We start from the raw sequence: 10,858 nt of genomic DNA, 5'->3' as shown, positions 1-10,858 counted from the left end.
AGGAGTTTCATCTTTTGGACAAGTAAGTTCAAAACTGCTACTCCGCTTCTAAGGGTGCGTTTGTTTACGTTTCTGTTTAAAATTGTTCCAGGGAACAAAAATAGAAAAAGTGTTTCGCTCCGGGAACAATTTTTGAACAAAACAATGCGTTTGGTAAACTTGTTCCGGGAATAAAAATAAACAGAAACATGTTTGGTAAATTTGGATAATTTTTTTTTTTTATTTTTTCTATTTTTTTCTTATTTTTCCTTTTTTTTTTTTTTTTTTTTTTTTCATTTTTTTCTTCTTTTGGCCGCTTGCCGGCCAAGGCCTTGGCCGGCGACCGGCCGGCGAGGGTCGGCTCGCCTTGATCCGGCGAGGCCGAGCTCGCCTGGGCGGGCGGCGGCGCGGCCTCGCCGGGCCACCGCTGGGCGAGGCCGAGGCTCGCCTGCCGCCGGGCGAGCTCGGCCTCGCCGGATCCGGGCGAGATCGAGGTCACCCAGCCGGCGCGAGGCCGACCCTCGCCAGCCTACGGCGAGCCTCGGCCTCGCTGGGGACGGCGAGCCTCGGCCTCGCTGGGGCCGGCGAGCCTCGGCCTCGCCGGGACGGCGAGCCTCGGCCTCGCTGGGGCCGGCGAGCCTCGCCGTGGCCGGGCGAGGCCGCTGCCCTCGTCGGCCGGCCGCCGGCCATGGCCGAGGCCGCGACCGGCCAAAAGAAAAAGAACAAGAAAATAAGAGAAAAAGAAAAACAAAATAAGTGTTTCTTAAAAGTGTTTTAAACAAGAAACACAAAATTTGTGTTTCTTGTTTTTTTTTTTGTTCCCTCGGAACAAAGAACAAAAAAGGAACAGTAAGTGTTTCTTTTGTTCCCGTGAACAAAACAGAAAAAGTGTTTAAAAACACAAAAAAGAAACACAAACAAACGGGGCCTAAGTTTCTTGATGGATCGGTAGATTGTTATTTTGTTCACAGACGCTAGATTGGGTTTTATCTTTGGCTCACTATTCCGTACAATCACCATTTCCTTGCAGAGAGAATGTGGGTCTTTGTTTCAACCTGTATTAAATGTTGAGCATTTTCTTGCAAAAACACGTGTCAACTTATATTTAGTGGACGAGCACAATCTCAGTTGTATTTTGCAATTTTTGATTATTTCTTAAACTTGGAAAAACAGATGACAAGGCTACTCAGAAACATGTTTAAGGGCTTCTGGAAAAAGATGGTTGACTGTTGCATGTGTACTACTTAGTACTTTTAACTACTAAAGTGCAATTGTGGAAGTATGGGCACAAGGGGCAATTATCGGAGTTTTTCCTTATAACAACCATATATTTCCATCCTCATGATATATGTGATTACTGTGAATATTCATGATGATGTTCCTTTCAGGAGAGAGAAGATTTAGCGATTGTGGAAGTATGGGCAGAAAATCAAGCTTCACATATATTCTATGATCTAATTCACACCAGATTTAGCGATTGTCCATCCGCTTCTCTATGAATCACTGGAAAATCCCATCCGCATTGAAGTTGCCGGTGAACTGTGTGATCAATGGGTCTGGGCAGCTCAAAAGAGAGAAGAGCCCAGTCGGGAAAAGGCTTTCAATTCTCCACTCAAACACCTTCCCAGACTTGTGATTCGTCTCATCACCTGCTACGGTCATTCCTCTGATCTCTACCCTGCCATCTGCAAAAAGTTCACCATTTAATGCTGCAGCAACTTGATAGCAAGTTTTAGAGGATGCATTAGTGCTTCAACATAATTTATCTTTTGACTCCATACTCCTAATACAAAGAAATAACACCATAAGAAAGAAGATATATCTTGCCGAAATCCTGTCTCTTCCGTGCATTTATTGTCATAACTAATAAAAAAACAATCAGTTCAGATGGGTACAGCACACGGAAGGGAAAATATCCATTTCTTAAGCACCGTTAACTGAAACCGATGCAAAACTTGCGGACCAAATGGTCAAATGGCAGATATCCCGACTCTTGTACACCAATGACCATATCCAAGCCAAATCAGCAGGTCAAATGAGCCTAATATGGAAGTTTTGCATTACGTTTGGGGTTGCATTGTAGAGCAAGGAGGAAAATAAGCAATCAGCTTCTTACCCCATAACAATCGAGTAAGATCTGGCAAAGAACCGGGACTACTATATAGAGCAAATATTAACTTTGGCCATCAGGAACTTACTATCTCTTCTCACCTAGTGGAAGAGCCTCTGGAACAGGGAAGGGTCAGACTCTGCAATGTCCATGTTAAGGATACTGATGGGTCTTGTCCGCGATGCACTTCTGCCTTGCTCTATATGCTGATTCAGGGACTGCATAGTTCCTAATAGCAAAGTTGTATTTGTTTTATATAGTAGTCGCATGCTTTGCCAGATTTAGCTTGGTCTCGTAGAGAACAGTTAATTACTAAGTTTCCTCTGTGTTTACGGAGAAATCAGATTCTGTGAGCGTATTGCAGGTGCCACAGATGAAAGCCATTCAAACAAAATCCATAAAGTCCACTGATGCTGTAATCTTTATTTTGGTTATTATCCTTTATTGGTGCATGTACCAAAACGACTTGCATAAATCACAACCAAAAACATTTCTGCAAACAAATCACAAAAAGATGAAATTTCTTTGATAGTTTCCCTAACTGGCAATACAAGGAAACAAGAAACAAGTAGAGGCTTTACCAAGTTTGGCTCTGAAACTATGAAAGGTAGGAGCTGAGTCAACGGTTTATATAGGTGGGCATATGCTTAGGTCAACAAGTGGCACATACTTGAATTTTAATAAGCCAAATCATATGCAGACCTAAATTTTGAATTTTACCCTATGGCATGGTTAGAAATTATTCCATAACCATACCAAGCCACTAAAAACCAAGGGATGCACTCTAAAATTAAAATTACAAAATGACCGTTTTTCTTGAGTTTTCTTTAGCAGACTCATGCTAAATGATAAATCAAGCACAGAAAGATGAGATTACGAGTACATACAGGATAATACAAACTTCATCACTTTTAAGAATTCCTATGGGATCGGCTGTCCCCATTAGATAGTAAGAATCTGAATAGGAATCCTTCCTCCTTTCAAACTCTTCTTTTCATCGTTCATCGTGGATGGACAGACGATTCTGTAGGTATGTTTCGTCCAGAGGAATCCCAGATAAGATCATTCTAGCTGCAGTCAAACCATCCTTCTCACCATGATTCACCGAAACTGTTCATACAGTAAAAGAACAAAAGGAAAACACAAGGGAAAATGTTTACATGTCAAATAGCAATTGAAGGAAATACGCACCCAGGGGAAGTAAAAGCAGCAAAGATGAATAGAGATGCATTTTTTTACTTATGCATATTTCGAATCAAGAAAAAAAAAAATAGAAGCACATCCAAGTATTGAAAAAAATTGGAGAAAATCTCTTTTGGACTGTTTTAAGAATAGACATTATTTCAACAGTCCAAATGTTCAGAAGAATACTACCTCTTAGAGCTGCTCGTTTACTAGAGAAGACACTATTTGCATCTCCCAGAGCATTCTCCACCATGTCCAAAAGAAATTCATTAGGGACCCCGCCATAGCTTAAAAGTGCAATCAAAATCTTTGAAAGATATGCAGGCTTTGGTTTATTACTGCATCAATGAGGACCAAGGTCTAATCAGTTCTTCAAAAAGGTAAAATTTGATGGCAGAAAAAGCTCCAAACAAAAAGCAATGGGATTTAGTAATTCACAAGAAAAACATGTCCCATGTTCAAATTAAACTGCGGAAAGAACAAGGAAGCCGCTAACTTTTCAGTCTGTTTATGTAAGGGTCTTTTAACCAGCTAACTCCAAAGGAAAATCTAAACACAATGATCAACAAATCAATAGCATAGCCAGCAACAAACCTACGTATAACACCGTGATCACAAGATTAGGAGTCGAGGTACCATAAGAACCTCAAGAGAATAAATTAGAACAATGATAGCCTGCTGGCAAAATATGTTGGTTGTACCTTGTTTGTACTATTTCGAGTGCATCAACGGTCCTGATATCTGAAAGCTTCAGGTCCTTTTCAACCTTGATCATCGACAGTCAAATATGAATTGTATGAGGAGGGAGCTACAGATTAAAATTCAGCCAAAACAATTAGAATGGAAGATATAAATGAACCGATAGAAAAAATGAAATATATTGCAATATGGAGAATTATTGAAGCTAAAATACTAATAACTAGACTCACACTTACAGCTCAAAGCTGAAATGATACTTAATAATGCAATGTAGATTTTCCTTTTTAATTTGTCATAATTATTTTTTGGAGATCAGTTTTTCTTGCATAGCAAGAGGAAGATACCACTAAGATGATACCCATATCCACAGGTCACAAACCTTAAAAGCAGAAGCAATCACACCTCTTCCCTAGAAAATATTTCCATGACACTTCAAAGCTATGTCCTCGGATACAAATCCAGTCCCACCAGTATGTTTTTGGCGGAATGGAATTGCAGTCTTTCACTGCAGGTTTTTGGTAGGCCCAAGAGATTCAAGAAAAAGCAACAGCAAAACATCTTAGAATCTCTTCCCTCTCTTGTTTGCTCCACCCACAGTAACCTAGATGCCTCCTCTGCTTTAGCATAGGCCAATTGGTAGGCATTCTTTCTCATCTCAGCCTCGATTTTCTTTGTTCCTCTCTGCTAGCCTGCCTCCTCCCATCCTTACGTGATCCAAGATCTCCAACACCCAACCCTGCTGAAACTGCTTTCTTTTGCCAGCTTTCCCCTCAGCTTCTCTTTTTCCCTCTCTTCTTTTTCTTTTCTCATTCGTTCTTTCTCCTCTCGCTTTCTCTATTTGTTCTTTGCGCTCTATATTTAGAGATGAAAAAGCAACAAAACAATTGATAGTAACACAAAACGAACGCATGTAAAAGAAATCTTAAACTAAGCATCATAAAGTGCCAAAGCATGGAAGAAGGGTAGTCTAAGCACGTGTACAACAACAGAGATAGCAAATAGTGACCATGACACTAAGGCTATTTTGAGAGCACCAAGGGCCAGAATTTGGAGAGAGTATCTAAAAATTCGAATTTTCCCTCTATTTCTCTCTCACAGAAATTTCAAACTTCTCCCGACTTTCCACCTATCCCATCCATTTTCACTATTTTTTTCCCAAATATAGCTAATCTTCCAAACATCATAACACTACTAGACACTCGTTAGAGGGATGAAGTAATTTCTTTAGTGAGGTAAACCAAATGCTTCCCAAATCTTCCATCCATTTACCTACAAGGCTGGGATACATCCAGCACATCAATATCTAATATTCACAACATCCACACTCATTCAGAAAATGCTTCGTTGTTTGGTAAAACTGCCAAACAGTTAGTACTGTAAAATATCTATACAGAAGCTATACTATGATGAGTTCATTATCATCAGAGTGTGAGTTTTTCCAATTCCATAGACCATAATATGCTGCTATCACTGGATGCAGTATGAACAAAGATGATATATATGTGCAGTAGCCAGCAACTACGTTTTAAGGGCAAACTCAGGTTTAATGAGATCATGATGACTAAATTCAAGTTATTTTGCCAAGATACCACCAAATTAGGAAAAACCAAACCTTTAAGCTGTTCAAACTGCACTTTCAGTACTTTCTCCTCACTTTTCAGTTTTGACAATTCTTCCTTGTCTTTTGCAAGAGCTACTTTAGCCTGTTCCACCTCCTGTTTACATATGGCAACGCCCTCCTGGTACACAGCAATTTTTTTCTTCAGCTCATCTCGTGCTGCTTTTCCAGCTTCCCGACATGTATTCAGGCACTTCACTTTATCACCATATTCGTCACTCCCATCACAGCAGTCTGAGTATCATGGAGCAGGCAAAGAACATATGTTAGGAGGAAACATTAAGAGGAGGCAGAAAAAGAATGACCACCTGCTAGTTAACCTTTGTCCAGCGGATGCTAAAATCAGTGTTACAAGAACCAGAACGATCTAGTAATTCCGTCAACCTATTAAGGTCAGATGATGTCAGCATATAAATCTTTTATAGGACCTTAGCATTTAGTAATTGTCCAATTGACAAAAATCCTAAACAATGAAAAGGGAAAATTAATCTAAGCATTAATTAGATCTTGTTACAATATTATGATGTTACTTAATCCACACATTCATCATCCATTTTACTAACAATTGATCACTCTGCAGATCCTTGCATATGACGATAAGCACGTAGATTTCATTCAAAAATGCACCTTTTGTTTTCTCTCCAACCTTTCCCCCTTCCTGCAATTTTTCTTGTATTCTTAGAAACACTGTTCATTGACGAGCGTTAAGGAAAAGATCAATCCGAACTAAACCAGTTCTCCATCTCACCTAGTTTTGACCACTTTCTTTTCACTGGATTGAACCAGACCAAGCATGCAAACTGTTCTCAATTGAAGAAGCCACTCTTGTCTAGCTTTTGAAACAATCCTTAAGATGTAAACCCGAAAAAATAGTTTCCATTCATTTCCCATATGCATATATCTCACAATCAATGTCCTTGTCCTCAAAAGTTGGAGAGTTCCTAAAAAGTAGTCTCAAATCTGTTCATCACTTGAAATATACCCTTGTTTACCTGTCTTCATGGTATTAGGGTTCATTAAATAGTCTGTAAAGTAATATTTTAACAGTGATGTTTGTTGGTGAGGAAGACAATCCAGGACATGAAGTTGCTAAAGCAGGTAAATAAATCTGTTGTTGCACAATTATGATTAATCAGTGCCCCATGACACTAAAGCGTGGAACATCTCATTGCAGTGAAGATTAGAGATATCCTTGACATTGAAGCAATTAAAATCTGCAAAGAGGACTTCTGGCCCTGGCCGTTCATAATATCATATCTGATATTCTTATGTCTAAGAAGGAATTGCAACCTTGTTGGGCAATTCAAATGCAGCAGGATCTTGTTCGATAGTACATGAACTTACATGCATGTGTTATGTACAGATGATCAGAAGGGAGAATGAGGTCCACAATCAACACAGGAAAACGAATGCTTGGAAAGGCCAAGACCATGGAGAAAAAGTTCCGATGGACTACTTACCACAAATGCCATCATTTACTCTCGAAGAAAATATAATGACAGGAACATGTCCTGCATTCCGACAATAAAATTTTCCATTTGGGCATGCTGATGTTCCTGCATTATCGAGTCAGAGAAAGTGAAGTTACAATTAGAAAAGTACGTAGCTCTAGTGGTGGACACTACAAGAAATCTGCAGACATACATGAGATGATGGGATTCGGATCGAAATGAATTAGGTGTCTGCCAAGAATGTCAAAAATGCCAAAATGGAACATCTGCTGATTTTAAATCGATAGCATCCATGATTTAAACATTCGCATTGCACAATATTAAAGAACTCTTCCATGTATCTTTGATAATAAGCAGAAACTCAGTGACTTTGCTTGCATGGTACAAACTGATCTACTGGTGTACCGAAAGATAGGTGTCCTTACTGAAAACATAAATTTAAATCTTATGAAGAAGTAGAACCCTCTTTTTATAGCACATAGTTTCCATTAGGCCCAATGCTGAAATGAATGAAAATTTTGGGGAGAAGATGGAATGTAGGACCGGACCTCGACAGTTGGATCCAATTGTGCTTCAGAGGCAAAACCATAAAACCTGTAAAATAAAGCAAAAGTGAAGCGATTTCATTGTGCCAAAGAAAAGCCACAGTACATTCAATGGCCTAAGGCACAACACATTCAGGATTTCATATGTCTAGGAAATTAGTCAGACTTGCCGTGTGGTGTAACAGAAAATTAGTCACATATATCACGAATCACATCCACTACACAATTTACTTGTGACAGATTCTGCAACTTAAGAGATTTCTGCAGTGACACCCTAGCATTTCAATTTTTTTTAGAAATGAATGCTTCCATAGCAGAAATATCCTCAAATTATTAATAACAGCTAAACTTTCACAATTTCTAGAGTATTTTATATTCCATGCTGCCTCTTAAGAACAGACAAAATCAAGACAAAGGGAAAGATAATATACTACACCAGATTAAAATCGTTTTATGATGCAACAGTTGCATTGTATGACAAACAGTACAATGGCTACAATCTGTACCTTTGTCCAAAATACATCAATCTTAGAGCAACATATCGCCTTGGATGGTGTTCGAGAATTCCTGTTTTGAAATCTGCAGCAGGAGGTATCACAACATTCACTAAAATATGGCTGCACATTGAAAGAACTTTAGCCGAACAGCATGCTCATCTCTATCGAAACAGGGTTGTAAGAAATTACTAACTTGAACCCTATAAAACTTAGTATTAAAAACTATTCGCACAACAATATTGATGCTTTGATTATGTCCAGTTTTAGCGCTTAGGGTCGCTTGTTTTTTCTTTAGACTGTTTGGAGTCACAACTAACGCAGCCTGCTACGCAACTCCACGAAACTTCAGCACTATAGTATCCTGTAACCTCTCAAATTTGCAAGAAGGTCACTTAATTATTGTTTGACTTTTGAACTTAAACCGTTGCTCCCGTTCCTGAAAACAGACTGACCTCCCAAGTCACTGAAAAACCCTCGACTGGAACTTGAAGAGCAATAAACATACAATATCTCAGTGGTTCAGATTAAACATGCAATTGGAGCTCAAAAAGTTTGACCAGTAGCGCCTTTTTTCTTCCTAGTCTTCTTGTCCAGCTTCATTGATTTGCCATTCCCATCGACCACTCCGCCTCCCTCTACGACACAACCAATCTTGTCTTCCATCTGCACAAAATGAAGCAATAAGCTCAAGTACATCGCATTCAGCACGGAACATTGAATTTCGCTTATCCCCTATATGTGTGGCCAATAACAAAGAAGCGCCAACCAAAAGATGCATGCATTCACTCAAACCACCGACAAACAATGCATGCCCAACTCAAACGCGCGCTCGACCCAACACCGAAACCGGCTTCGGGCTGCTACAAAGATATCAAGATTCATTCGAGAAGTCGTAAAGACAGTGAAATCCTCTCGAAAAGTGAAAAGGAGAATCGAAATGGCTCACCTTTTGACAGCAACATCCAGAGAGTCGAGAAGAAAGGTCGGCGTTCTGCTTCTCCAGCTCCTGAAATGCAATGGGGACCAAGTCGCGAAACCGACAGAGTTAGCACGCGGCAGCTCGTACAGGCAATCGAAACTCCCACACACACGTGCGGGTACGCACCGCTCGATCGAGTTACAGCTTCAAGGAAATCGCAATCGAATTTTAAATAGAAAAGAAAGGAGGAAGAAGCGTTTCCAATGGCGCGCGCGCTAGAGAGAGAGAGGAGGAGTACGTTGATTGTCGTCTGGAGAGAATGGATCTGGGAGCGAAGGGCGTCGACTGAATCTGCATCGGGCGAAGTAGACATTGCCTCTCTCCCGCTTCGCCTCGCTGCGCTCGACGTTCTGCTCCGCGCTCTTACTCCGGCGAGACGGAGGCGATAGAAAAGAAAAAAAAAAAATAGGCAAAGGAGAAAGAGAGGTCTCACGGTATCCATATGCCTCTCTCTCCTCCACCACAATATCCCTCGCGGCCGTCACGGCGTCGCCGAAACCCCAAAACTTAGCACCGCCACCAGTATATCTAGCCTCGCAAACCTCTTTTGCTTCAAAATCCTTGGCTACGTACTCGAGCCCGAAATCGGGACCGAATAAGGAGTAGAAGACAAAGAAGCTCGAGAGGCCGTCGGCAGCCGGCGATTTCGGAGCCACGGCTGGAAAGTCGATGACGGCGACGAGGAGAGAGGCGAGGAGGGAAGCGCTTAGGGTGAGTGAGAGGGCTCGAGAAAGAGAGGAGGGGGCGCTTGGGGTGAGTGAGAGGGCTCGGGACAGAGAGGAGAGGAGTGCTTGAGCAAGAGAGAGGCAGAAGCGGGAAGAAAAAGCGCGCTTCGTTGAAAAAAAGAGAGAATGCAGCAGGCCTCTCCTTCTTCGCCGCGCCGTCGACCCCCGCCCAAGTCCGCCGAGATCTCCCTCGCGACCGAGCGGGCCAGCGTCGGGGACAGCGCCTGGTCGGCGGCGGGGGGAGCTCGGTGCCGCTCGGAACGAGACCGAGATGCCGGACGCAGATGACCAGCCGAGGCTTTTGGGCAGGCGGAGGCGGAGGAGGTCGGATGCGCGGAGGAGGAAACAGAGGAAGGCTCGCGTTTTCTTTTACGAGGAGAGAGGGAACCCGCCCATTCAAGTGAGGAGAGAGAAAAAAAATTTGAGCGGGAGGAATACGCTGACCGTCCTTTGGAGCCGAGCCGAGCCGAGCCAAAAATCAGTGCCTTCCTTTTTCAGCGGGTCCCGCTCGGGGACACGTGCCGGTTTTTCATTGGTATGTGCGCACCAGGTCAGCGGATGACGTGGCGCGCACATACCACTGAATATTTTCTCGAGGGGGGGAGTCATCTTCTTCGGCCCCCTCCCCTTTTCTCCTCCATCCTCCCTTCCTCCCTTCCTCCTCTGTAACTCACGCACGCGCGAAGGAGAGGAGCAGCGCCGAGGCTGGCGAGAAACCCGGATGGATGGGACGCGGCCGCGAAGCTACGGAGCAAGCGCCTTCAGTGCCGCGGAGCTAAGGAGCAAAGCAAAGCAGGTGGGGCGGTTGAGGGGACGCCAGTTCGGCCGTACCAAGGCCGGCCGGAGCCTCCGTCGACCGACCTCCTCGGCCTATATATAGGACGTCCACGAGCCAAGGAAAAACACACGAAGTGAGAGAGAGAGATCTGAGGGGAGGCCTTTGGAGAGACATCCGAGAGGCCTCGAGGGAGAGAGACCTGAGAGAGCGAGCCCAACTAAAGGTCGAGAGTCGGTGAGTGCTCTCCTAAGTGACGAGACGCTCAAAGAAACAGCCGGACTCACCGGCGTCA

General features: G+C 42.7%; 1 protein-coding gene across 5 annotated transcripts; it reads right to left on the bottom strand.

The window, feature by feature from the left end:
* Window positions 1–3,096: 3,096 nt before the first annotated feature.
* On the bottom strand, window positions 3,097–9,686 carry LOC108960299. 5 transcript variants are annotated; one of them, XR_005546351.1, is made up of 10 exons: window positions 9,302–9,686; window positions 9,031–9,090; window positions 8,590–8,747; window positions 8,094–8,166; window positions 7,591–7,636; window positions 7,052–7,147; window positions 5,586–5,825; window positions 3,976–4,082; window positions 3,464–3,612; window positions 3,097–3,199 (listed from the first exon to the last, which is right to left on the bottom strand). XR_005546351.1 is itself a non-coding variant. In XM_039301430.1 (9 exons), the coding sequence occupies exons 1-6, from the start codon at window positions 9,503–9,505 to the stop codon at window positions 7,067–7,069; spliced, it is 570 nt and encodes a 189-aa protein (XP_039157364.1). In that variant the 5' UTR covers window positions 9,506–9,686; the 3' UTR covers window positions 3,098–3,199; window positions 3,976–4,082; window positions 5,586–5,825; window positions 7,052–7,066. The 5 variants fall into 5 exon arrangements, 4 of the variants coding, with proteins under 4 accessions (XP_039157364.1, XP_039157363.1, XP_039157366.1 ...); XM_039301430.1 differs by lacking the exon at window positions 3,464–3,612 and having other exon boundaries at window positions 3,098–3,199; window positions 8,642–8,747; XM_039301429.1 differs by lacking the exon at window positions 3,097–3,199 and having other exon boundaries at window positions 8,642–8,747.
* Window positions 9,687–10,858: the final 1,172 nt, after the last annotated feature.

Source organism: Eucalyptus grandis, chromosome 9 (assembly GCF_016545825.1).
Source record: "Eucalyptus grandis isolate ANBG69807.140 chromosome 9, ASM1654582v1, whole genome shotgun sequence".
Lineage (NCBI taxonomy): Eukaryota > Viridiplantae > Streptophyta > Magnoliopsida > Myrtales > Myrtaceae > Eucalyptus > Eucalyptus grandis.
This window is presented reverse-complemented; position numbering and strand designations above follow the sequence as displayed.

Bases quoted from the DNA above. Each gene is read 5' to 3' on its own strand.
- LOC108960299 (XM_039301430.1), bottom strand. From the start codon at position 9,505: ATGGATACCGTGAGACCTCTCTTTCTCCTTTGCCTATTTTTTTTTTTT. The intron at 7,637-8,093 runs GTACAGATTGTA...TTTATTTTACAG, and splicing joins TTGATGTATTTTGGACAAAG to GTTTTATGGTTTTGCCTCTG. The intron at 7,148-7,590 runs GTCCGGTCCTAC...TCGATAATGCAG, and splicing joins AATTGGATCCAACTGTCGAG to GAACATCAGCATGCCCAAAT.